Consider the following 27,153-nt stretch of genomic DNA (forward strand, 5'->3'; position numbering starts at 1 on the left):
GCTGGAAAAAATCGCACTGTCTTTTAAAGTTAGAAGCACCATTACCATCAAAATTATTACACAAATGTATTTTAAGTGGTACTGCTAATTGGAAGTGTAAGTGACGGTAATACCGATCTGGTTTAAATCCAAGACCATTTGATTTGTTTTTCTAAAATGATAAAATCTTTATCTGAGGGCAAGACTGCTCTACAAAGCCAGTTTATAGCCACATGCTGTAAAATACTTAGTTTTTCAAGTTATTTTATAAGAGGGGAAAAACACTTAAGTTTGTACCTTTTCCAGAAAGCTGAGGTTGGACATAAAGTTACAATTTCAAAAAATTAAATAAATGCATCATATAAACATTTGTTTTAACCAACTGTTGTCTACTAAGACTGGTTGTTGAAAAACAAGGTTTCAATCAGTATTAGTTGTGCCAGCATGTTACCTTCCAGGACCTTAACGCCACCTTAAGCAGAATAGATAAACATATAAAATACATAAGAAAGAAGTAACATTTTTAACAACTTCCCAACCTCCATCCCTCATGTTCTCCTCCCGAACGACTGGAGATGTCAGCGTGATAGTAACTTGCATTTTGGGTTCCACATATGAATTTAAAATTATTGCTGCTTCTGGGACTGCACACTTGATATCATATTTCTCAGTACTTATTACCTAAATATTGGGAAACAGAGATTTCTATCAGCAACAATAAAAGTATGGAGAAGAAAATGGACTTCAATGTAGTCTTTTTAACAGAAAGACAGAAATGCAGCATTAATTATATGAAGCAAATACCTCTGTATTCAAAGAGGTCACAGTATATGCAATTAAAAAAAAAACGTATAAACATGTAGATGCACATAGATCTGTGGACTGACTTACTGTTATCAAATCATTAATGAAAACACACAGCAGTCACCAAGCACGCAAAAGAAAGAGGAAAAACTACCCATATAGGAAGTTCATATGCAAAGTAAATTACACAGCATAAACTTGGACAGCATTTAAAAGAAAGAAAAGCCTCAGTGCCACTTGAAATGTCAGTTGGGTATTATTCCTGGTCAAACATACGAGTCTTTTTTAAAGACAAAGCCTCGGTGATTCTCCTCCTTCCAGCTCTCATTTAGAGGTTGGGTACTGCTAGGCACATTTTATACTTGGCTGTCACATCTTCAGACGAGAACAAAGATTACTCTGCATTTCTTCTTGCTACTGATTTAATAGTTCTAAATATCTCAAGAAGAAGCTGTAGGAAACTGTCATCTCGTTTTACAAACTAGAAGCCAGTTCTCTACAAAGACAGACCAGGATGAGCAATTTTCAGCTTTTCTTGCTTTATTACTTTGAGCAGGACCCAAGACTATTTCCTAATTAATCTGATCCTGCTAATGCTTCTACCATGCCACTGATTCTGCTGAGCAATTTACCAGACTGTACTGAAACACTGATGCCACAAGAAACCTTTCTATAATGATGGTGGGCAGGCTTTTTTTCTGTAGGGAGCAATGGAGTTAAAGACTCAATATTCATTTGTTATAGGAATATAGCAAATAGTTTATATGCGTTCCACTGAATGGTCTAAGACAGCCTTTTTATTTTTTGGTAACTTTTAAGAATGGTGCCACATTAAGAAGCTACAAAACTTAATTTGTTAACTGTGGAACTACGAAGCATACGTACTGGAAGCAGACTGGCATTAATGGAGAACTTTGACCCTAAAGCAGTAAGCTTTCTGTAACACTGCACAAATTACCTCTGTCACTGGTGGTAACTGGACAACAGAAAGTCATCTTCTGCTCGTTTTTGTTTTCCAGTCAAATGAAGTCTATTAAATGATGGTTAATACTACACCACTAGCATAAACACCTAGACACTTAGACACTTGTAAACACAATGTACAGAAAGCAAAACATGCAGCGTGGTCACTGAATTCAGATGGAAACACTCAGCAAAACAGAAGAAATTCAACTTGAGCTATGGAATGCAGTAGTCAGCCCTGCAGACACATGACTTGGACAGATTTTTTTTTTTATTATTATTTTTTTTTTTTTTACACAGAAACTTAAAAAAAATCAGATGAAAGAATCTGAACTGTACTTACTGCAAGTTGTTTGGGAAGACTTTCAGCAATACGACTGAGTAACATCTTTGAAGGCTTCTCAGCACATAACAAAACAAGATTGACATTCCTGTCTCCACGGAGCAGCAAACCTTTAGCCAAAACACCTACCCGTAAAACTCCTTTCAGAGCTCTGTGAAGTAAATTATAGTCAGAAGTTGCATTTAAAATAGTATTTAAAGTAGTATTAAAATTTTAAAGCTAGTCCTGCAGATAGAAAAACGAAATGGAATAGGAATATTCCACATACTCTTGAGGACACAGTCCTCATCAAAATTTACTGTATAAAAACCTGAACAGAACAGGACCCCTGGAAGCACTGAAAAAGGTACAAGGAAAACCGTAAGATTTTAGAAACAAAAGGTGAATTTCTTAAAAAATAAAAATACCTGTCTTTACTGCCATCTTTTTTATCATCTCCCTCTTTGCTCTTGTTCTTTTCATGGTCGGTCATATTGTCAGAAACAAGTTTCAAAGCACGCTCAGTAATAGAAACAATTTTTTGGACTGCCTGAAGTTCCTCCTCTGTTGGATATATTGCTGCGTGTTTGGTCATCACGTAGCGGTCGTCAGAGGAGTCAGGGCGGCGTACAGGCTAAACAGAGAAAAAAAGTGTATTTCTGAAATGTGACAACATTTCAAAGTTCACAGAATATTCAAGCCTCAAATGACTGAAATGTAACAAAACATGAGCTGAGATGTACTTGAACACTTACACTGCTCACAAACAATCACGTTTGAAGAAAGATAAGCTGTATCAAAATAAAACCAATTATGCAATCTCTAGATCCAAAGTACTCCTCTCCCCCAAAATAAATATCTATGGTCTTTTTATTAAATGGGAAATACTTGCATACTTATTCACTGCTGCAAAACAAGGTATCTATAGTTGCTGTTATAAAGAAGAATTCAAATAGCAAGGTGCCTCAGGGGGTCTCTAGTCAAACTTCCTGTGCAAACCACGGTCAGCTATAAGATCAGATCACATTGCTCAGGGATTTATCCAGTCATGCCTTGAAAAATGCAAAAGATGGAGGCTGCACAACATCTCTGTGAAAAAAGTTACTTCCTGTATGCGGTCTGAACCTCTCTTGCCAGTGACAAGATCCCTCCACAAAGCACGTGTGTTGCAGCCCCCAGTCATTCTGGTAACCCCACACTGAACCTGCTATTATTTATCTATGTCTTTCTTGTACTAGAAAGCCCTAAACTGAGTGCAGTATTGCAGTTTGGGTTTAATGAAAGCAGATTGCTTTCTATCATCTATTGATTATGCTGCTGTTAATACAGATCAGGATGCTGTTGGTGTTCCTTGCTGGCAGGGCACATTGCTGGCTCATGTTCAACTTACTGTCTGCCAAGATTCCCAGGTTCCCTTTAGCAGCTCTGCTACCCAGCCTGTCATTCCCCAGCCTGCACCAATGCAATGGGTTACTCAGTCCCAAGTACAGCACTAGCTATTTGTTCTTGCAGAATTGCATGAAGTTCCTGCCAGCCTATTCCTCTGTCCATCTGGATGGAAATCCTGTTCTCAAAGGTACAGGTTGTTCTCCCCACCCTGATGCAATTAAGTTTCACATCAGCAGCAAACCTGATGAGCATGCACTAACTCCATCACCTTTCAGATGATTGATAAGGTACTAAACGAGACAAATTCCATGATAAACCCATGTGGTACTCCACTTGTTACCAACCTCAAAGGAGAGTAGGACCCACCACTAACCATTATCCTCTGGGACTGATGATCCAACCACTTTTTACACATATATTTGCCCACAATTATAGAATCACAGAATGGTTTGGGTTGGAAGGGACCTTTAAAGATCAAGAAGATAATGTTGTATAATGCGAATTAAATAAAAGTAATACACAAATCCAGAAAGACTTGTATTTCAGAAGCATCAGTATTTGTCTTCGAGGCATCCTATGGTCATATTAAGTGGACTTATTTTGGAAGAAAGGTTCGTCTACATGGTTTCATTAGCATGTAATTTTTTCTTCACCTTTCCAAATCCTTTATTAAGAAACAATGGAGACATCTCAGCACTGAATAATTTATAGCCCTTAACTGTGCCTCCTGGTAAGTAAGATTTAATTTCTTCTCCTCAAGTTAAACTCACAGCTGGTCCTTGGGGCTGAGGAGGCATTCCTGGTCTAACTCCCAGCAGGCCTAGAGGTCCTGGAAGACCATGAGGATATCCTCCATCTGGTATTCTGCGACGGTCATCCCAGTGATGCTGCTCTTCCTCCATTCTCCTCCAGTACATGTCTTCTTCATATCGCCTGAAGGGCATCAAAGAATTCTCTTTACATAGATGTTAGTATTTCCAAACATTCTAAAAGAATTCTTGGATGTACTAACTCACTCCCTTCTAGTAATTGTGCAAATACCAGAGAATTCCAGAGGGTAAACAAAAATGAATGGCTTTTTTTTTTTTTGTTTATAGCAAAGTAATTCTAGTAAGTCCACATTCCTCAGAGGGCTCCAACACTAGCAAATGAAAACCCCAGTGAGTTAATGACAATTTAATTTAAAACAAGACAGTACAGAGTTCCCACATCATTTAAAAGAAATAACCACAGAAGCAGAGTTAGTTTTAATCTGCCTGCAGCTTTGTCTCATTTATTGATAAAACACCACATTACCTCATTTCCATCCTCCAGCGTTCCTCCTCTTCTCGCCTTCTCCAGTATTCTTCTTTCTGCATCTGTTTCCTCATCTTTTCTTCTTGGATTTTTCTTGCTCGAATACTGGGTTTTACTTCTACTTGTAGATCTGGATTTACTTTTTTCTAGTTCAGAAAAAAAAACGAATGAAATGTTGGTTTACCTCTTGCCATCTCAAAATTACAGGCTTTTTTCTGGAATGCTTAACAGGGGAGTAAAATGCAGTTTCAGAACTACACTGAATGAGTAGCTGAAGAAAAATAGCTATCCAGTATTTTAAATAAATAACTTATTACAAATAGAATGAATCCCCTCTTTACCTACATCAAGAACAAAGTTACTTAAGATTAAAATGTTACATGAAACACCAAGTAATTTGCTGTTCATTCTGTAGCTGGGTGACTATTCTGTAGCCTGAAAAAAAATCTCCTCACACCTACTGTGTGCTTTTTGACACCCTATTCCTGAAAGGTACCTCATACAGATGTACAGGCATGAGTTACTGAATACATTTTTCCAGCAATTCTCTTCTTTCATCCCTTTCACGATTACACAAGTTAGTTACATCTCCTGAGACCACAGTAGATTCTTCTTACATTGCTCATAATAATCAAAATGCACACCATATGTCAATACAGGTGGCTTTCCATCCAGGACTGGAAAAAGAGCTCCAACGCTTGTTTATCAAGTGTCTTCACAAAAGGTTTATGTGGTCTATCCTGCCCAAATATTAAACACTGTTCTTTTACACTGTTTGAAATTAATGGTAAACAACACAAAAGAACCTACTGTTGGTTGCATATGTTGTACCATATTTTAATGTTGCAAAGTTTCCCAAAAGCTACATTCAAAATGCTTAAAAAAAAAACAAATTCAAAATGCAGTTTTATAGTCTGCCTTACTACTTTGAAGACTATTCTGTGAAGAAAATCAACTGGAAGGTGAATGCATTTCTCTACCTTCTTTAATGTGCTGTTCACTCAGAGTACTTAGCTATTCTTTAAATGTAAGACTGTGCAATTAGTCAGCTGTCATCTAGTGGATTTTCATATAGCAGCATCAACATTTTAACTAACCTTATACTGAAGTCTGTGCCGCCTCCCTTTTAAGTGCATCTCCTTGGCATTAGGATCATTAAAACTGCATTCACAAAGTTTACAGTGAAAGCGGATCACCTTTCCTTCATCATTTCTTACCTGGAAAATAAAGTTTAACAGTTGTTTTTGTGGGTTTTGTTGTTGTTGCTGTTTTTGTTTCTTGTTTTAAACCCAAAAGTGATGTAAAAATTATTTTAATTTAGTGACATTGGATACTGTCTACTCAACATATGGTAAATTAAAGTTCACACAATAACTAAAAGAAGGCAAACTAGAACTTTCACTTCTGCCAGAGACACCATTGTGCTCCGTAACGAACAGAGTTCTTCCATTCCAATGAGCACACAGCTTTAAACTTCAACCTGAACATACTGAGTTGAAATTCATAATTGTAAACCTGCAAATAATGAAAAATTTACATCAGATTCTGGTTCTAGTAATTTCGTCCACATCTCATACCACCAACATGAAGAGTGCCCCACTCTGCTCAAAACATACACAACACAAAAATGTGAACATTTGCACAAGCCTTTGCAGGTTCAATGCCTTGTTTCATGATGAACAAATTTTCACTGAAATAGTTAAAATACACATTTTTGTCTCAATACCTCCTCCACATAGTCATGGCCCACTGGCTGGACATCACTTTGCAAGGCAGCAAGAGTTGTAGGAGTCACCGGTTCAGTTTTTACTTCCTGTTTTATTTCCTGTGTTTGTACCATGGCAACAGGAGCTGTTTTAACAATTTCTGCTGACTTCGTATCTTCCACTTTAATACCTGTTGTCTGAAGTTTATTACCACCTACAAATCAAAACATTAAAATTTTTAACTTCCATAAAATGAGAACCTGATTACACATGATGTACAAATATCAATGTTCTGGCCAAAGCTTTATCAGTCTTCTAAAACAAGGTAAAACTTAAACATATTAAAACTATAATTAAACAGTCTTGTTTTTTTTTAATAAGTTTGAAAACATTCGAGTTCGTTTTAAACATTTAATATTAGTTTTAGCACAAAAACCTACTGCTTTACATGATTTTCATCATTTACTTTCATGATTTTTCAAAATAGGTGAGACTGAAAGGGACAAAGACATTGTAATAGTCTCTTGTCATCATCAAATCTTTTTGTAAGTGGATCCAAAAACGTGTTTTAAAACCACATAATTTGCATATTAGCAAAGGTACTACGCTCTCAATGTTGCAACTGCATAGGTTTCTCCCTCAAGAGGAGGATAGCTTATTTCAGAACAGTTGCTTCCTATCTCTGTATGTCTATCAAGCTCATTTCAAAAGCTTCCATGTTACACTTCCACTGTTATACGGATGTTTCAGTTGTCCAGTTATTAACTGGCCTGCCTGCCTTAGCAGCCCAAACTGTAAACTAAAATTAGGACCAACTGGATTATAAACTGCAATACTCCATCAGCTACTATGTAAGAAACCAAAACACTCATGAAAGAGGAAGAAGCCTCCAGGAAAGGTCAGGTGGAGACAACAGGTCAGGAAACACCATGAATTGTGAAGCAAAACTTTTATATGCATTTTTATCTTCAGCTATCATTTATTAGTCATGCATGGTTAACTAAATACATTTGCATTTGCTACACTAAGATCTTTAAAAAAAATATGGAATAGGTTAGGTTTCAAAATAAAGACTGACTTCTGTACTTGCCAACAAAGTTTATTTTCGGTGTAGATATTTTCTTTACAGCTATATTAGCAGCAGGTGAAGTTGTTTTGTTGTTGGACGCCGTGTTAAGTGGTGTGTTTGTCATGGGAGTAAGAATTTTCACTGCAGAGGATGCAACAGAGGAGTTCACAGTACTGCTGCTAGTTGCTATATTTGAAGCAGATGCAGCTGGTTTGGAAGCAGATGTGGATGTTGAGGAAGTTGCCTGGGTAACCACATTTGGTTCAGTTGAAGGAATGGGTTTGCCAAGTTTTGTGTGCAATTTTACTACCTATAAAAACAAAAAGAAATTCATATAATGTTCCTGGGACAACCAGAAAAAAAAATAACTTGTTATAGGTTATTGAAGCTGTAATGCAAACATTAATATGATGCCAAAAAAAAAAAAAAAAAATCAAGTGATTTGGGGAAAAAAAAAAAAAAAAAAAAAAGAACACGTAGAAGTTTTTGTCATCTGTAAGAAGGAAATAGTTAAGTGTCATCTCAGATTGCTTATTTCCATTGCAAATTCAGCATTTACTCCAAAAGCTATGTGGATGAGAAAGCCAATAAATTGAAAGGCCCATAAAACTGAAGGAAGGATTTTGCTCAAACTGTTCTAATGTCACTGTTCTGCTGCCTGGTTGCTTTTTCTTTTCTTCAAAAAGCACAGTAAATTAAATTACTTTGGTTCCAAATATACACCTTAGAAGTAAAAGTTATTTAAATCAAATTCAACGATTCTCTCTCTTTTGATCACTATCTTTTAAGTATATTCATTTTGAAAGAACAGCCAAATTACTTAGCAAAACCGAAGAGATTCCTTAGACAAAGTAATTGTTTTTCTCGTTAAGCACATCCACAGAGGCAACTAAGGAGGATGTGAGAGGTATTTTAGAGCTCTTAAAATTCATAGAAAGCAAAGAGTCACATGATTTGTCATAACTTCTATCTTAGTGCTTAAGGATATCTAGCTGTCTAGTACTTAAGGATAGAATATTGCTTTTTTTTGGAACAGCTGACCATCACCTGAAAAAGAAATGCAAGCAGTCCATAAAAACCAAACATGCAAAATGAAAGCTAAAGATTAGGAAAGATTTGAATGTAGCAGTAAAAAAATCTGCTAGACACACCATTAACACAAACATGTGTAGACAATAATATGCATACAACAGTACAAACACACTTATTTTTTTGTTCTTTTTTTTTTTTTTCCTTTTTAAAGTAAATCATATTTTCTCCACTGGAATACAGACTGTAACTTTAAGCAACTCTTCAAAATTACTTTTGTAGTAGAATGTACAGGATTCTTCATAGTGTGTCAAAGTAAGAGATTTCTTTGAGATTTCAGTTTTACACAGATGACAACTTAAATTAGCAGTAGACAGTGACTATCTACGGGGAAACATCCACATGTATGAGGTTAATATATACCACACTCCATATACCTACCCAATTACTGGGCACACCACAAAAAAAAAATAATGGCTAAACATATTTATGAAAAAAACACTAGACTAGTCTAAATTGTATTTGTTCTTGCAGTAACAAAACTGATATTGAGGAAACTTTTAAATGCACTGTGAGATTTCTTTATTTTAATAGGAATGTTGTTACTGATACCACTTTGTACAGTCCACTGACATAGAAAGGTAAGAGCTGTAAAAGCTGAATATTAACACCGTATATGTTACTGACATCAATCTTGCTCAAATTATGAAAAAGATCTGTAATATATAAACACACACACACTACAGTGCTATTCCATTTACTATTGTATGACCAAATTCAAAACACAGGTCACAGGGTCACAGCGAAGCCTGTAGTCTTCATTCCAACACGCCTACATATCTGCACCCAGATAGCAGGGAAAGCATGCTTACTTGAAGTACTCCAAACACACTCATTATGAAGTCTACTATTGTGGGGCACTGTTCTGTGCTCCCACAGAGGAATTTTGATAGCAAGAAATGCCAAGGTGTGATGTGTAATTGTCCCGTCCCTTGGTACTGACTCAGCTTACAGTGTTTCAAAGCACACTGTGAACTCCACAGCACCAAACACGTAGGCTGGCTACCAAGAAAAGTTTTGGAAAGAGTTAGCAAAGACAAGCATGACACTGCATGTACTTACTGACTCTTTTCCCCACCTTATTCTCCATCTTCATGCTATGATTTCCATCCTTTCCTTAATACATTCCCTCCTCATTGATGCAGTGACAGTATTTTTCCCCCCTTTTCCCCAAAATGCCCTTCTAATAGTGAGCTTAAAGTTACATTTGAAACAGAAAGCAGAACTAAACATTTTTAAACAAAATTATTCAAATTATTTCTGCTCATTTTCTTCCCTCTAAGATGAGGGGGGAAATATACAACTGACTTGTGTAATAAGAACAAAGAAAGCTCTTACTTTCTGGTGTTTGGCTCCACGGATGTGGGCAGCGTACGCATCTGCTCCTGTACAAGACACATCGCAAAGCTCACAGCGCAACTGATTCTGAGTTCCACGAGCAGAAGTGCTGCTGTTATTGGTGTTCTGGGAAGCTTTTAATGCCGCTTCTTTCTTTTTGTGTTTCTGGCCTTCTAAGTGTTCTTTGTAAGTCTGTTTAAATAAATAATACACAGTAAACCACCTTTGTACTGCTTGTTCATCTTTCAAATGAATACACATAGAATGTAACATAAAATACATGCTTTGTATAAGAACTACTTCCTACTCCGAACCTTTATTTTATATGACATGCTCTCAAGAATAAGCAGGCCACTTGTAAGACCAAGAAATTTTCTTCTCCTCCACCAGAATTCCACTGTTAGAAGTAATACAGTCTGGGTTTTCCTCCCCTACCTGCTCAATTTCTCAATCAAGTACAGTTCTAAAGATACTGTGACTGTAAACTTGAGATGATCAGAAAACTGTATCTCAGTTGCAGTTTCCTGCATTGCATTGAATTATTCTCAAATTTGCATTTGCCTCAACCTGCATGATTACACTAATTAAGCGTATCCTGAGAGCAAAACAGTTTGATTCAAAAGAAGGTAGCACATAAAGCTGTGCTGAAAATGAAATGCAGGAGTTGATATTTGCTCCTATAACAGCAATGGCAACCTAGAGAGATACAGGGTGGGAAATAATGATATATTTACTTGAAGAACTGTTGAGCCAAGCACACGCAGATCTTATGTGAATTGGTATGTACTTTTTTACACACTTTTACCCACTGTGAAACTAAACTGGATTGATGGAATACAATGAAGAACAAATTTTCAGGCTTAGCATTGACAAAATGTATATAATTGAGTAATATTGAAAAACTTATTTTCTAAGACGTTTGCTATGCTAAACAAGCAAATAAAATTCATAGTTTATAATACTTCTGAAGTTCAAAGTATTGTTGAAGCTTCGCTGTACAAGCTAACAGGATGCATCTTTTGTCTTCTCATAGTAACTCTGTAATAGCACACGCTTTCATTTAATTAATTATTCCTTTAATAAAATTGCAGAATTGGTCTTTAAAATTTAACAGATGTTCTAAAGTGGGTCATTTTTTTAAGCTGAAGAAATTACAACAAAAACGTATAGCAGAATATTACATAATACAGGTACCTGTGGTCCAGCACAGCTGATCTTACAAACATCACAGTAGTGGATCTGGGGTGGTTTGGGAGGTTGTTTTGGTTTCAGTTGCTTGTTTTGGAATGGTGCCTTTTTAGTAAAGGTGGTCCCTGTCCAAGCAGCTGTTGCAGCAGCAGCAGCTGCTGCTGCCGCTGCCTGTTTCTGTTGCTGCTGCTGCTGCTGGTAATAGGATGATGCAGCTGAATACACAGCAGCTTCATAGCCAGAATAAGAGGTACCTCAAAGATCAAAATAAAATTAATATTACATCACTGTACAGTACATATTGTATCAATTACATAACACAGTAGTTACAAGCATGCTGCGTAATAGTGTGTGGGGTATAAGCAATTTGTTGATATCATATTACACATTCCAAGTTTTTCTTGATGTTTCACAGTACACAAATATACAGCATACTACTTGTATTGGGAATATTTGAATATATATATATATTTTTTGTCGTCCTTGCAGACACACAGTTATGTTGCTGGATATATCAAAGCATCCCTAAAGAATACATGAAAATTCCTGGTACATCTGGCAAGACGGAGTATGATGTAACAAGAATAAAGTATTTCTCGAAGCCAATTGGAATGGTCTTTTGGAACCAGATTCACTGTTCAAGATACAAAATTAAAAGGAGGACAGAAATTATGTAAAGGGAGGGGAAAAAAATGAACAGAAAAGACAGAATTGCTAGTGCTATTACATTCTACTTCAGTGATTTAAATTGTTTTAGTGCAAATCTGCTTGTCTGCTAAAACCTCTGCAGCACACTCGACATATGCATTCCTTGATTTCTAGTATAAAAGCTGAATAAATCAAGGAAATTGGCCTTCATACCTTTGAGCCAGTTTTCCCATAAACTTTCTACATCTACTGGTTCAAATATTTTAATCCTCTGATCAAGTTCTGTTTCAATGAAGTCCCTTTAAAATTCCTTTTTAAATAGAAAACAAAAGACTTCAAGGTAGCTATAACATGCCAGTTGATCACCATCTGGCCATACAACTTAATTTTCTTTTCACCTTTAACTAGGATTTGGACCCCTAAGGTTTAAAGGAAAGTGTTTTTGTTATTTTTTTAGCACCCATTCTCCCCCCATTTTGGGCCAATACATCCCCAAATTACAAGATTTATATTGGATTGCTCCTCTCTGTTGTTTGGTAGTATCATGCTCTCTTCCAGTTTCCCTGGGTTTTATTTGTGTGGACGTGTCTCTTCATTTTTTTCGAACCCCCCATATTTCCCCTCCAAAACTTATAGCAAGTCACAGAACACGGTGCACATACCACTGCTAATACTTTCTATAGTTTCACATGTAACAAAATAGGCACACTTGAACATCAAAACTCTTAAAGATAAATCATTATACTGGCAAAACATTTTGATGTAACTGGTTGACAATTCTCAGTAGACTATGATGTAATTGAACACAAATGTTCAGAGTATTTAAATCCTGTAATCTTCTGTAACAATTGCATAGATCCCAGCAGCATAATATGCAAAACCCTTACCAGAGTAAGTAACCGCTGTTGTACTGTATGTTGCACTTTGAGTATAGGATGGAACAACAGTAGCTGCAGCTGCTACTGGCTGCACAGTAGAGGATACTGGATATATAGAAAACGTAGTTGTTGCTGGACTTGGGGTTGCAGGTTTTATAGCTGTCACTTGTCGCGTTTGTTGAGCTTGAGTATATTGAGTTGCCCCTTGGCTATATCCTGCTTTTGGAGCTAAATATAGAAAACAGAAGTATACAAACTTAGATAGGCTTTAGTTGAATGCAGTGTAAACCATATTAAGTAATGCTTAATACCTAATAATTCTGGGAATTAAATATAACAAGGGGAGGTGTTTTTTTTGGTTAGTTCCTTTATTACTATTATTACTACTTTAACAGTCATGGTTACATATTGTGCAATTGTGTAACACACAACTGTGTAATTATGTCTTAGGTCACATTAGTAAGCCTCAGATTTATTTATTTATTTTTACTACGCTGTCACGTTCTCAAATGACCTTCTCATTCAGTGGTTTTACTCAGTGGAATATACTCAGCCAAATAACATCTAAACCTTTATATTACTTCTCACTAATGTAAAAAAAAAAAAATACACTTAGTAGCAGCCATGATACCAATAATTAAAGAACTACATATATCATTAAGTAACCACAGAATTACAAATAAAGTCTAACCAAATTATCATACGAACCCATCATTGACTATTTGTACCTAGTTCAGCAAACTTTCTAGACAAATCAGCATAGCGTTTGCCTAGAAGTATGTTTTGTGTGCATTTAATAACAATCCAAAACAAAGACAGTTGCTTACAGCAATGTCCCAGTAACGTTCAAGTTCTAGATGCAGCGTATACTTCTACATATTGGCGAGAAATACATGAGAAAACTAACAAAAAAATCTAGGTAATGTGTTATGTTCAAAGACATATTTTTAAGGCATTAATGTATTACCCATACTATATAATGACAGGAGCTGGAAGGATGCAACCCACCTGTCTGGTAGTATGATTCAGCTACTGAAGGTTGAGGCTGGGCAGCAGCAGCCACAGCCGCAGCAGTTGCTGTTGGCTGTTGATAGTATTGTTTGCTGTCATAAGCTACAGCTGGGGCAGTAGATCGAACATATGAGTAGGAATCCTAAAAATTAAAAAAAAAAAAAAGAAAAAAGAAAATAGTAATTTTCTCCTTAAAATAAGGTATCTAGAGTAATAAAGATCATTAGAGTGTCAAAAAAAAACCAAAACATATTTCCTGCTAGTCTATATTAAAGGAGATATTTAATAGATATATATTTATGGAGACAATATATGTAGATATATGCATTAAAGAAATTAAATTATTATATTTGTTCACAAATAGTTCCATACAAAAGACAATCCTGGTAATTTCAGACTTAATATAGAAATTAACCTCACGTTTCTAAATCACTTTCCCTTCCACACTATTTTTGTAACTGAAAAGCAACTAGTTTCTGTAGTTTTTTTCACAGGGACTATATCAAATTCCTAAAGTATATGAAGGAAAAAACAACAATTTTGTGGTCTCCACAAAATGTGATTTCCATAAACAAAAAAGTCACATGGTTAAAAACATCACCATATATTTGCCTTTAAAATCCCATAATCAAGAATATTTTTTCTTGGTTGTATTTTTTAGAATATGGAAGTGACACTTTTCAAGCTTTCTTCTTTTTTTGACATATCAACTGTTCCATGAGGGAACCATAACTAGTCTAGAAGGGCAAGGCAAATAGTCCATTCAACATGGCCAAAACTAAGAAGATGGTAAGTAAGCTTGGAAGAGGTGATCCTGGAAACCACTATATGCATGTACGTGTATTTTCTCATCCTTACCATATTTATGGTAAAGTGTGACTAACCGACTGACTAGTGGGTAGCAACACATGAACTACATTAGCTGAAGTCTACTGACACATGAAATTTCCAAGAAATATAACAATACTCTCTTCCATCCAACTCCATAAAATGGAATTGTTTTTCTCTTTAATTTAGGTGACCCTCTTATCTGTCTGAATATATCTTGTAACTGACTACCTTAACGACCTTGTGAGTATACACCCAACTGGAAGGACTCCTAGGTTACATACAATGCATTACCGTATCTAACAAATTCTGAAAACTGGACAAAAAAAAACTGATAACACAGAACAACACTACCATCCTTTTAAACAAACAAAACTACTAATTAGAATTTATATAACGCCTTGATAATTTTATAACTAATATATTAAGGAGATATTACATGGGACATACTATTTCAACATCCTCTGCCTCATTAGTAAATGCAAATTTTAAATGAGCCATGTCACAAAATTTATAAAATTCCTGTGCATAAACACACCAGCCTAGAGATATCCACTGAAGACGTGGACTAATTAATGCTAATCTAGAAAAAACGCTGTTAAAAATACAAATCAAGCTCACATTTCCAATGGAAAACTACCTGGCCACGTAAAACCCCCACTCTTTCTGCATCTAAAATGCCCTATCTAAACCAATGAGCTAGGATATTGATGTGCTTATACACCTGTATTATGTGAATCTAGACAGACAGGAAAAATTGCAACTTCTAACTCTCTTCTAAAAACTGAACAGGAGTAAACATGTATGTTATAAAGTTCCAAGATGACCTCTGCAGACTGAACTATTCCAGCTGCAAAACTGATAAAGCATTCTGATTTATACTGCATGTTTATTTATTCGTTAACTGAGGAGGAATATGATTCAGTAACAGGATGCTGTCATACTACGTTTAAGCCACTGCAAGAATGGGAAATTATTTGAGGTACCAATAAACCACTCCTCACAGCCTTGTGTCATCGCACCTTTACCTCTTGCACTGACATCGTAACTGTGCAGAGGCAAACAGATTTAACTCAGCTTATCAATCCCATGGAAAGATCCTCCTTTTTTCATTGGTTATTTTTCTATGGGATCCTTTTCCTGAACTGACCCACCTGAGTGCTGACAACTTCTGGACTCAACACAAGGAAGTGTCAACAGAAAACCGGGAAAAATGAAAATAGAGAAACAGTTCCTTTTTGTGGCAGTCTGTAGTCACACAAGGTTAGGCAGTGACCTCGCTAGTGCAGAGAGGAAAAAGGGTGCTTTCTCTCCTATGGCAATCTTCTGTCCTCTTATGTTTGCTGCTGCAACTCCTGTGGCACCCAAGAATCTGATGAGACAACAATTTCTACCTCCCACTGAAAAATTTTATTGAAACATTTCTGTCAGCTAAGTCAGTTCCATGACCTAATTTAACACATGCTACTTGAACATTTAGGCTAGCCAAGACAGCACTACTTTTCTCAGCAGCAGTTCACAAAATCACTTGGAGGTAAATGTCAGTTCACTATTGTGTGAACGTCTTAGATCTCACAGTAGTACTGCTGATAATTCTCTATGTGGGCCACGAGACTGCAGTCACTTCACACAATCAATTTTAGTTGCTGAGTAATTTGTGTTGTATTCATGCTGTGATTCACAGAAGGAAAAAAAAATACAAATACCATCACATTCTCTTCATCACAGGCCTCTTCTTTTTAACATGTAATTTAAAAACCATTTTTTAACATGTAATTTAAAAACCATTAAAAACCATTAAACAGAGTATTTTTTTTTTAACATACCTGGTAATTCTGTGTAGTGACAGGAGGTGGGGGTGGTGGAGCTTCTTGTTGCCTCTGTGTGTAACCATAATCTGTAGCTGTGTGTGCTGTTGGGTAGCCTCCATATGCAGCAGCTGTTGCAGCAGCTGCGACAGCTACTGGAGCAGGCCTGGCTACTGCAACTGTAGCTGCTGCTGGGGCATAGGCTGCAGTAACCGTGTGAGCAGCGACTGGGGCCTGGTGGACAGTGTAGCTAGCAACTGTGGTTGGATGGGAATAGGCTACACCCGAAGCAGGCTGCTGGCTACACGGGAGAAAGACAGTAAGTAAATAATTAGATTAATTCAACATATTAAGATCACACGTAAACATTTCAAAATCCTGGATTTGATCAATACTTGTCTGTTCTACAAACAAAACAGGAATGGCTATCTACCTATGTATACACTTCAATGGCTAGTATTACCTCTTTTCCACTCTCTCAAAAAAAAATAAACAACAGTATATTATTTTGAAGTTTCTGTGGATATAGAAGTATCAAGTGGCTGATTACTTTCTTCTTAGAGAAGGTTTGTGGGTTGGTTTTGTGGTTGTTTTTTTTCTGAAGCAGTGGAACAGAAGTCTTTCACTCAATGTTTTAAACCATTATCTTTTAATATTTGACAAGTTTATAAGTGCTTCATTAGTTCTTCAATAAAACCACCTGTCAAATTAAGAAAAATACTACTTTTATTTTCTAAGGCTCATTATTGACCTGCACTTGCACAGTAAATGAAAAGTTTTTCAGTAAATCATATTAAAGGTATGAGCTTTTAAAGACTTCCATGAAAATTAGCTCAGAACTCTAAAAGTTAAGGCAGACACACTTCAAAACATACCTCTAATATCAGGCTCTTCCCACTAAAGTTTAGAATTATAAAATACTGGCCACACTTGCACAGGAATACACTGCCTCACCACATGAAGCATCATCAAAAGACAGCCAAATCAAGCAAGAAGACTGCCACCAGAGTTCTGGCAATCTTCCAGGCACACGCTGTGCCTAATGTGCCTTTCTAATATTTGCAGGTAGGACATTAATGTGCCTCTATTTACTAAGAATGAGTAATTACTAACTGTGGAAACAGAAAATTAATAATAGGTTTAATTATTTTAACAGAAATTGATGTTACTTACTTCTGTACCCATTACGATTGAAAGCTTACAATAGTGCTTTTGCTTTTTAAACAAATAAAACAAATTGGGCAAAATATCATTATCTGGAACAACGATATGAAATGGGGATTCAGTGGTTATTCTGATTTTTTGTACGCTTCTAGTACAGTCCAATAATACTTAAGAATCTATATGGGGTTTTACATCTCCATAGAACTACTACAAGCTAATTCAAACTCAATTTCATGTCCATCGAGGGGATAATAGCCACTATTTTAAATAAAATAGAAACTATATTCACTTGAAAGAAAACCAGTGACAAAGTGGAATTGAAAAATGGTTATATTCAAAACCAGAAAGAACAAAAAGTCACAACAGTTTTTCCAAAAGACAGCAATATTCTCCCTGACATAACTACCAGAAACAAAGCATGTTTGTGCTGTAGAAATTTTTGCTAAAAAGATTTCCATAACTCCCTTGTGTTCAGTAATTAAAAATAAAATAAAACTGTCATTCAATTAGAGCAGAACACATTGATTTTAACATATTAAAAAGCCATTTTTATGGCAGAAACACACTGAGAAAATTTTATTACTACTGGACTTCCATGTCTGGACTCTACCTTCTTTCCACCATAGTCCCCTGACATTTCATTTGTTAAAAGACCATTTACAGTACATCCAAATTCAACGCAGCTGTGGGTTGTACTCACAATTATATTTCATTTTATTTTCAGCTTCTTAGCATTAACAGTGGAAGGGTAAGACCTAAAATACTTTGGTGTAGCTCCTACCACCGCTTGAAACAATTCCTCCTACCTGATCTACATAGGTAGGGCCTTTGTTTTGTAAGCATATGGTCAGAAATCAGACTGTGTCAGAACACTCATGAAGACTATTTTAAGATAGTAAAAGTGAATGATAATCTATAAAATTAGGCTGCAGTATCTATGTACGTAGCAGCACAGAAGTGTAAAATATTCACAAGTTCTGAGGTAATTGTATTACATTTGGAAAACAGGCAGCCTTACACTTTCACTTGGACTTCACCTGAACTCATCAACAGTCCAATACTGACAACGAAGGGTCAGTCTTGCTCCACCCCAGCCTCATTCTCGCTCTTCCCTCCTCCCATATTCTGGATCTGGCCATGCCATATTCCATCCCTTGAGCTAGTTCTGCTGTTCATTACTCTAGCAGAAAAGTACAAGATTTTTTTTTTTTTTTTCCCTTGGCCCAGTTTCTGACATGGTAGAATGGTTAGAAACATTGGAGCTCACAGAGCAGTCTGACTGCCAGAACTGACATGAGGCATATGTATGGGAAAAAAAAAAAAACAACTTGGAGGGGGAGACAAGAAAGGGGCCTGCCAAGGAAGCAAAATTCTAGTTTCATGAAATCATGCCCAAATTGCTATCACAAAATAGTATCACAGAATCATTAGGGTTCAAAAAGACCTCCAAGACCACCTGGTCCCACCATCTCCCTACCCCCAATGTCACCCACATGTCCCTAAGCACCACGTCCAACCTTTCCTTGAGCACCCCCAGGGACGGTGACGCCACCACCTCCCTGGGCAACCCGTCCCAGTGCCTGACTGCTCTTTCTGAGAAAAAATGTCTCCTCATTGCCAACCTGAACCTCCCCTGGTGCAAGTCGAGGCCAATCCCCCTTGTCCTAGTAACAGCACTACAGTGCTCACACCACATTATGTGGTAACACTATCAGCCGGTTTATCAAAGAAAATGCTTTTATTCTCAGAAATACATGATTAAAGCTACCTGCAAGTTTTCTGTATTCAACAGTGTAAAGAGATTGTGATGGTAATATTAACAAGATTCTACTCAGTCTTACTTTTTTGTTATTTTTGTATTAAATTTCCTTATCATGGTATAGAATTAACAGCCCCAATCATTTGATTTCTAAGGCCAGTACAGTTCTATCACCATTTTTACTTTAGCAAACCTGTTCCCCTCGCTTCTGCAACAACATGCAGAGCTAGTGATCGAGTTTGCAAGATTACAAGAAAAATATTCTAGAACTGGCTGCTTCTTCCTTTTTGAAAGAACTACTCATCGTTACAGAAGTTCACACAATCATTTCCAAATGTACAGGCTTCCTTTTTCTCCTCAGGTCCTTACTGAAAACCTTTAACACTTAAGATGACCAGACTCTTCCATGTAATTATACCTGTATTTAACGATTTTTCTGCCAACTTTGTCACTTGACTTACATGAGGTTTTATCCTTGTTCAGGGACAAGCGTCTCATCACACAACTTAACTCCTCTCAGACTATTTGGTCAGACCCCCTGTTCTACCTGTCTTTCTTGCAATGCATCTTTGCACCTATTTACTACCTACTCATCTTTTGTGGCTATGCATGGCATCAATTCAGACGAAGGTTCAGCTGTGCTTGCTAGCTACTGCTTTCTTCCCAGTCTGGCTTTCTCAAATAAGCTTCTTGTAAAGCTACCCACGTATTGACATTACTTCCCTCACGTCAAACTCTAAGATGACATACCATACTAAAGTAAATACTAAATAACAATCAACCAAACCGTGGATAACTCCGGTGTAATTATTCCTATTTGACGATCACTCTTCTAATAACCACCCCTACCAGCACGTCTCTACAATTATTTTATTAATCTCTACATTAAGTAATAGTTTTCCATACTGCACCTCATCAAGTATTTCAACTTAGTCCCAATAAACAAGACCCAAAGACTTGGGCATGTGATCAAGTTATTAGAGCAACAATGAATATGCCAGCTGAGCTATGGTAACAAAACACGTGCGTGTTCTTCAACACAACAAAGAAAGTAATTCAGTTTAGCTTAATCATCCAACACAGTGGGAAAAAGTTGAACTAAATTCCTCCGTATGTTCTATGTGCTAAGAACATGCACACAATTACTGCACCACAGCTAACACAAACAAATTCAATGCTCTGTTAACCTAGCCAGTTTTCTGTGCAGGTCAAATCTTTTCTTGCCCAAAACAAATTCTCACGTCCTTATAAGCATCTCTGAATTTGGAGTTTCACTGAGACCAACTGACTTCACTAAATGGGCAAAGCTTAAAAACACTAAATAATTCAGATTGAAACAAACCTTCGGAAATCATCTCTGCTAATTCTACACTCAAAGCACAGATATTTTTGAAGTTTAATTATGTTTCTCAGGGTTTTCTCTAGTCAATTTCTGATTATTTCCAGGAAAGCAAAGGAGTGCTAGATGAACATTTACTTAAAGCAAATCCAGCTTGTGACCACTCAATTCAAGGTAACTTCATATTACAATTCTTACAGTGTTTTAGCTTACTCTAAGAACAAAATCAAAATAAACATAATTATTTAAGTTATTAGTAAAGGACTTTAAAGAATTTTAAAAGGAATTTTAATTCAAAAAATATTTTCAATTCATGCCAATCTATTTCTTTAGCTGATTTTAACAGCAACAGTGCTTCCCCACCAACAAGCTCACTTCCATTTCTCTATTCTAGGAACAATGCACATTAATTAGTAAGAATCTTCCAGTTCAGATTTCACTTTATTTTCACTATCCCAGCCACAGCCAGTTTACAGTCTACACTTAGTGCTAAAGTCGCCTGCTCCAGTCAATTTCAGTCAACTTTAATGTCATTTCCAGCACCATACTGAATTTACTGTCTTTCCCTTCCTGCCCTAAACTGCTGCTATGCATATTTGTATTTCCCCATGCTCTTTGCTCATTACTGCCACATAAATCTGCTTCTTTTCAAATTTTACACCCCACACTATACCTAGTTTGCTCTTATCTTCCATAACATACCTAAGAAACCTTGAGATTGAGAATGAAATCTACATTCATAATTATTGGACTACAGTGAGTGAGAAAAGTATTTTTTGTATGAAAAAAAAAATAATCATTGACTCAATCTTTGAAGAACATCTATACTAGTTTCTACTGGCATTAATGTTGGAAAATACTAATAAAATCTTTCTGATGTGTTAGTATCAGGGAAAAAGTACCACATATGACATACCATGACATTAGACCTCCTAGATAAGACTCTCTGCAGTGAGCTGTGACCATACATCTTTTTCCACACTAAACTCCAACCCCGTATCAACTTGATATTCTGAAGGGTAAAGGGATGCACTGTCCTGCAATCTTGCAGAATTCATCCCAGAGCTAAGGCCACTGCAGAAGTTAGCCTTGTCCATATTGCTGTGTGCTGTACGAAACTTCTTTCACGAAGTCAAAGAAAGTTTTTCCAAGATAGATGCATGTTTTGCTTTTATACTTTGCAAGCTGGACTTAAGACCATGACTGTAGCTGCAGTGTTAGTATCAGCATTTGGTATTGTGTATACCCAGATCTGTGATTCTCAACCTGTGTAACATAGAAAACTTTTCCATGTTAAAATTTTAAGAATCCCAGAATGGCTGAGGTTGGAAGGGACCTCTGGAGGACATGTGGTCTAAACCTCTGCCCAAGCTAGGACACCCAGAGCAGGATGCCCAGCTGTCCAGATGTGAAGACCACCAAGGAGAGAAACTCCACAACCTCTCTGGGCAACCTGTGCCAGTGCTGTCACCCGCACCGCAGAGAAGTGCTTTCTGATGCTCAGAGGGAACCTCCTTCATCTTGGTGGCCCACCACGGTTGCCCTCAGTTGGGCTCTTTTCAGTATGTCCATGCCTCTCATGTACTGAGGAGTGAAGAACCAGCCAGGCACAGTACTCAAGGTGTAGCCATACCAACACTAAATAAAGGGGAAGGATCATCTTCTCCTGACTTGCTAGCAAGACTTTGCCTAATGCAGCCAAGAACTCCATTAGCCTTCTTCACAGCAAGGGCACGTTGCTCACTCGTGTTCAACTCATGCTGCTGACTCATGTCCACCAGGACCTCTAGGTCCTTTTCTGCAGAATTGCCCCCCAGCAGGACTTTGTGATTCTTCTTGTTGAACTCCATCAAATCCTTGTCAGCCCACATCTCCAGGCTGTTGAGGTCCCTCTGGATGGCTGCATGGTCCTCTGGTGAGTAGACCACTCCTCCAGTTTGTATCACCTGCACATTTACTGAGGATGTACTCTACCCCATTGTCCAGATTAGGAAGGAAGATGTTAAACAAGACTGGACCCATTCCAAAACACAGAGGCATCGAAGAGTTATGAGGGCCCAATTCTACACTGTGAAATCCGCTAAGCTATAGTATAGCTTAAAAAAATAAAAAAGTGTGCTTGTAGGTATATTCAAGAAATGATTCAAAGCCTCTTCTGTGCTGCACAAAAATCTTCACCAAGGAAACTGCAGCAGTGTTTTTGATATAGAAGAAGAAATATGGTCTCTAGAAGTGTTTTTTTTTTTTTTTTTCCTCCCCCATTTTGAAAGTCCTTATTCCTTTCTCCACATGATGGTAGAACACTTCAAATTATTGTAGATCACAAGCTAGCCAGGAAGCAGATGTTGCTGATCAATAGCAATTAATGAAGAACTGGTGTCCACTTAGCAAAACATTATTGTCCAGTTCCAAAATAATAAAAGTTTGTCTAGTTTAAACAGCTATATAATAAAGATTGGCAAGTGAGTAGTATCCTTCCACAAAAAACAAGCTTAGATGGGAACTTTTAACTGTTAGATCCAATACAGCAGAACCCCCACCCCTCTTGTTAGTTATTTTTGTAAATGAACACTGATGGAAGGCTTGGATTTCCTGTGATTTATCTTCCTAACAATGACAGAGAACTAAGAGCACTTAAATTTAAGAAACAAATACTAAATCCTCCTCTGGAATACACTTTGCTTTTGCCCGTTTCCAGATATTGGCCTTTTCTATTAAAAATAATTGAGGCTTTGCTAAAAAATTACACTGAAAGTAGAAAGCTTTATTTATTTAATGCTTTATTTCTTTTTTTTTTTATTATTATTATTATTAATATCAAGCAAATGTAACACGTGGATATAACGCTGTCTGTTTTACCAGATAACTTCAGGTGACCTGAGATTATAAGATACTTTATTTTCCTCATTAGGACATCTGTGGAGCAAGCCATGCATTAAGAAACTTAATATGGTACTTTTTGCTATTATTGCCAGAGGAATTAACTTTCAAAAGAACACAGAATTTCTACACAGGGTATTCAGCATGTGAAAGGTAACAAAGAATATTACAAAAAAGGCTCCCTATAAGCCTTGCGTTTCACCACACAAACTTATTTAATTTAAAAATGAATTACAGCTCACATGCACATAAGACCATAGAATATAAAAATGCTGATCTCCTATGCATGTGTACTAACAATCAATACATAAATTTTAACTCTGCTGCTATTCCAGCTTGGTTTAGAGCATTGAAAACTCTTCCTAGAGACAAAGGACATTCTTGTATTTTCATTTTTAGTGTTCTGAAGAGTGCTATTTGGACAGAGATTTTAGAGTAAGTCTAAAACCAATTGTCTCAACCCAAATTACCAGCTTCCTCAGAAACAACAACTTCACTATGTTTCTTGCATATTTTTTCATTTAAATAAGTGATTTACGTGACATCTTAGCACAACATTTGAGCTACTCAAACATAATTTTAAAAATACAAATATCTAGAACTTAAGACAAAAAATAAGCTTTATTTCTTGAAAATTCCAACCTCTTCAAATATTTTAATGTTAAGGAAACTGTACTTATTGAGACCCAACTGTGGGATTTTTCAAAGTTTCATAGACTATTCTATCAATAGCAGAATAGAAAATGTCTGTCTAAAAATATAATTCTGCAGTTTTTTCTTTCAATGACATCAAGATTGAAATGAGTACGACCTAACTCTGCAAAAACTGCATGAAGCGCTACAACCTGCTGCTTCTACAGAGAAATGGATAAAGTGGCACTACTGAATTAACTGGTCAGATGAAGTTTCAGATGTGTTAATGAAACTTGGGCAGAGTGAAAAATACTAAACATTTTTCTCCTGAACGATAAACAGCATAAAATGCTGAAATAAGATATTCAGTTACAGTAAGTTAGTTTGTATTTTAGAAGAGACTTCTGTTTTTCTGTAGCCTGTCACTCAATGTAAGCATCAAACTTTAATGAAGATTTAATATAATTTTTTTATTACTTCAACAAAATTTATTACTTCCTATTATCACAATTCTGTGAACAGAATATTGATTGTAATGCAATTCACAAAGAATCCAAACGGAGACATGAAGGTATGCAAGTGTACAACTCTCTTGAATCCTGTTAAATTTTAGCAGCTTCTGGTAATGCATTCTACAGTCCAACTACACATGACCTGAAGAAGACATTTCCTTATAGCAATTTTAACTTTCTCTTCCTCTTCCTTGTTTCTAAAAACATCTTTGTATCATTCTATTACAAAAAGTACTGACTGCAACTGCATAGCTAAATCATATGCTATCAATAATTCATCTCAAAGATGAATATGCTCATGCTTTTAATATACCTTTACCATTTAATCTTCACACTCATTCTCACCACCTTCTTAAGCCAATCAAATCAGATAATGTTTCTTCTCTCTGTACCTCTGACCATAGCTGCAAGCATCTACAACAGTGATGCAATATACACTCTGTATCTACCACCCCCACACTCAGTTGCACACAACAGACGGCTCATCCCTATATTGCTTTCTTCATTATCAAAACATTACTTTTCTTCAAGTCTAGTTAACAGCCACGTTCACAATGATAGCACAACAGAAGAACTGAGCTCAAGATGTCACATCTGCCTGAAAAAATATCAACTACTAACATTTTCCCTGTCAGAAAAAGATACACTAAAATTGGCAAATTCTCTATTAGATGATAGAAACTTCAATAGTATGGAAAAATGTATTTAATTCTCAAAGCACTCTATATTTCCTGCCTTTAGCTGCTACTTTGCTTTTCTAGGTACCAATAATGCAACTGCACTTCACCCTACCTGGTGACAGACAAACTTTACAAAAAATTTAACACCTCAGAGTTACAATCAATCTATTTTGAGGTTACAACTACAAAAGACTTTAGAATCAACTGAAAAGTTTCCCCAAGCTCTTGGTTCTTAAAGTCACAAGCCTTTTGCAAATTTCACTTCATTGTCAGACTTCAGTCTTACAAACGACAAAGTTTTCTCTTATTACTGAGGCACCTTTCCTCCCCAAGCACCACCACCTCCCTGTCTATAGTCAACTGCAGAACTGGCACACAGCCCACACTAACAGAACCAGAGCTCCATATTGCCTTAGTAATGTTGGCACATCTCACTTGAGGGTGGCACTTCACTGGTTTGGAAACAAGTCTACCAAAATCTTTGCATAAACAGCAGTAGCTTATTGGACACTTCTTGTGTACATTAAGCAAGATGGAATAGCAGGTTTAAGACTACCATAGATTGAGCAAAGGAGAATCAGCAATACAGGCACCTTGATCATATCAAGAAGTTCATTTCACTAAAAGTGCACATCCTTTAAGATGTGATGCAACTCAGAGCAGCAAGGGTCATAAAATTCACAGATTGTAAAAATTGTAAATGCTTTCTATCTGATATAAGTAGGTTCATCCTGTGATAAAATTATGATTACTTTTGTTCCCCATTCATTTTAAGCACAGCACCTGAATGCCACACGAGCTAGAACTGTAAGAATTCACTTCCATATGGCTGCCTAGAAGACTGCATGTTAACCTAAACTCACAAGTGTCATGATTTGCTCTGGACCCAAGCAGCTTCCTTTGCCCTTATGTGTTACACCTTGCAATATTGAATGTACAATATTCACGCTACTTGAGAGCAATTTGAAGTTAACAAATCACTCCTAACTAACCAAGGGTCTCCCATCTATGACCTGTCTCATTACAGCAAAGCCTTGGTAAGAACATCACTAAGATGAAATTCAAATAGTTACTCTATCTTCTTGAAACCAAAATTTTAACGCGAGGTTGATTAAATGAGACCATTACATTTGCAAGCAAAGAAAAGCTTACTTCTCTATCCAAATGTTTCTCAATGCTCTCATCTTTCCACCAGCATCCCCATATTTTAATCAGCCAACTTTAAAATAAAAGTGTAACAATGACTCTGCAGCATCAAAATAAGAATGCCTTTTTTTTTTTTTTTTTTTTTTTTTTTTTTTTTTACATGTGAAAGACAAGCCAATACTAAGCTCTTCATTTCAAACCAAAGACACACAGTGGTTCATGTGAGCTACAATGTGCACACACACAAGAGAAGAATAGTGGTATCACCAAATTACACATTTATTTCAGACTCCTAAATAGATTAGAACAGATACTGAAAAAAATAACAGATGAGTTTTGCACTGCACGCAGATTTATAACTTTAGGTCGTAATACCACCATCAGCAGAAAGTACAAATTGTAAAGCTATTCCAATATTCAGAGAAATTTCCTGTATGGGTATTTGCATAATCTGATTCTTCTCTCATTAAGTCATGATATTATTACTGTGCAGTTCACAGAAGAATTCTAAATGAAGCGGGCAGCAGGAAATTTTATGCAGTAACAACATTGAAAGGAACAAGAATGCTTCTAATCCATTATTTATAGGTTTAAAGGGCACTTAGTTCTTTTGCTGCCTTTGATTAAGTATGAAATGAGGTAAGATTTCAGATGTACTTTATGAAAACTAATATTTATGAACAAATAAAAAAGACATCTATTCCCTTTCTTATCTAGCCAATTC

The 27,153-nt window shown here is 36.5% G+C and overlaps 1 protein-coding gene and 1 non-coding gene across 4 annotated transcripts in view; both read right to left on the bottom strand.

Moving 5' to 3' along the window:
* Positions 1–27,153, bottom strand: part of ZFR (zinc finger RNA binding protein) — a 45,628-nt gene that overhangs the window by 14,522 nt on the left and 3,953 nt on the right. For 2 of the 3 annotated variants that reach the window (XM_032205472.1, XM_032205474.1), the window contains exons 3-15: positions 16,335–16,617; positions 13,678–13,822; positions 12,679–12,897; positions 11,150–11,397; positions 9,956–10,147; positions 7,538–7,838; positions 6,480–6,673; positions 5,851–5,970; positions 4,754–4,899; positions 4,228–4,390; positions 2,497–2,702; positions 2,090–2,240; positions 519–660 (exon numbers count right to left, since the gene is read on the bottom strand). In XM_032205472.1, the coding sequence (XP_032061363.1) occupies positions 519–660; positions 2,090–2,240; positions 2,497–2,702; positions 4,228–4,390; positions 4,754–4,899; positions 5,851–5,970; positions 6,480–6,673; positions 7,538–7,838; positions 9,956–10,147; positions 11,150–11,397; positions 12,679–12,897; positions 13,678–13,822; positions 16,335–16,617 (2,510 nt within the window). The remainder of the gene's footprint in view (positions 1–518; positions 661–2,089; positions 2,241–2,496; positions 2,703–4,227; positions 4,391–4,753; positions 4,900–5,850; positions 5,971–6,479; positions 6,674–7,537; positions 7,839–9,955; positions 10,148–11,149; positions 11,398–12,678; positions 12,898–13,677; positions 13,823–16,334; positions 16,618–27,153) is intronic. The other variant, XM_032205473.1, reaches the window with a different exon arrangement.
* LOC116501232 lies at positions 19,348–19,484 on the bottom strand. Its single transcript, XR_004254388.1, has one exon. It is a non-coding gene; the product is annotated as a small nucleolar RNA SNORA66 (small nucleolar RNA).

Source organism: Aythya fuligula, chromosome Z, assembly GCF_009819795.1.
Source record: "Aythya fuligula isolate bAytFul2 chromosome Z, bAytFul2.pri, whole genome shotgun sequence".
Classification (NCBI taxonomy): domain Eukaryota; kingdom Metazoa; phylum Chordata; class Aves; order Anseriformes; family Anatidae; genus Aythya; species Aythya fuligula.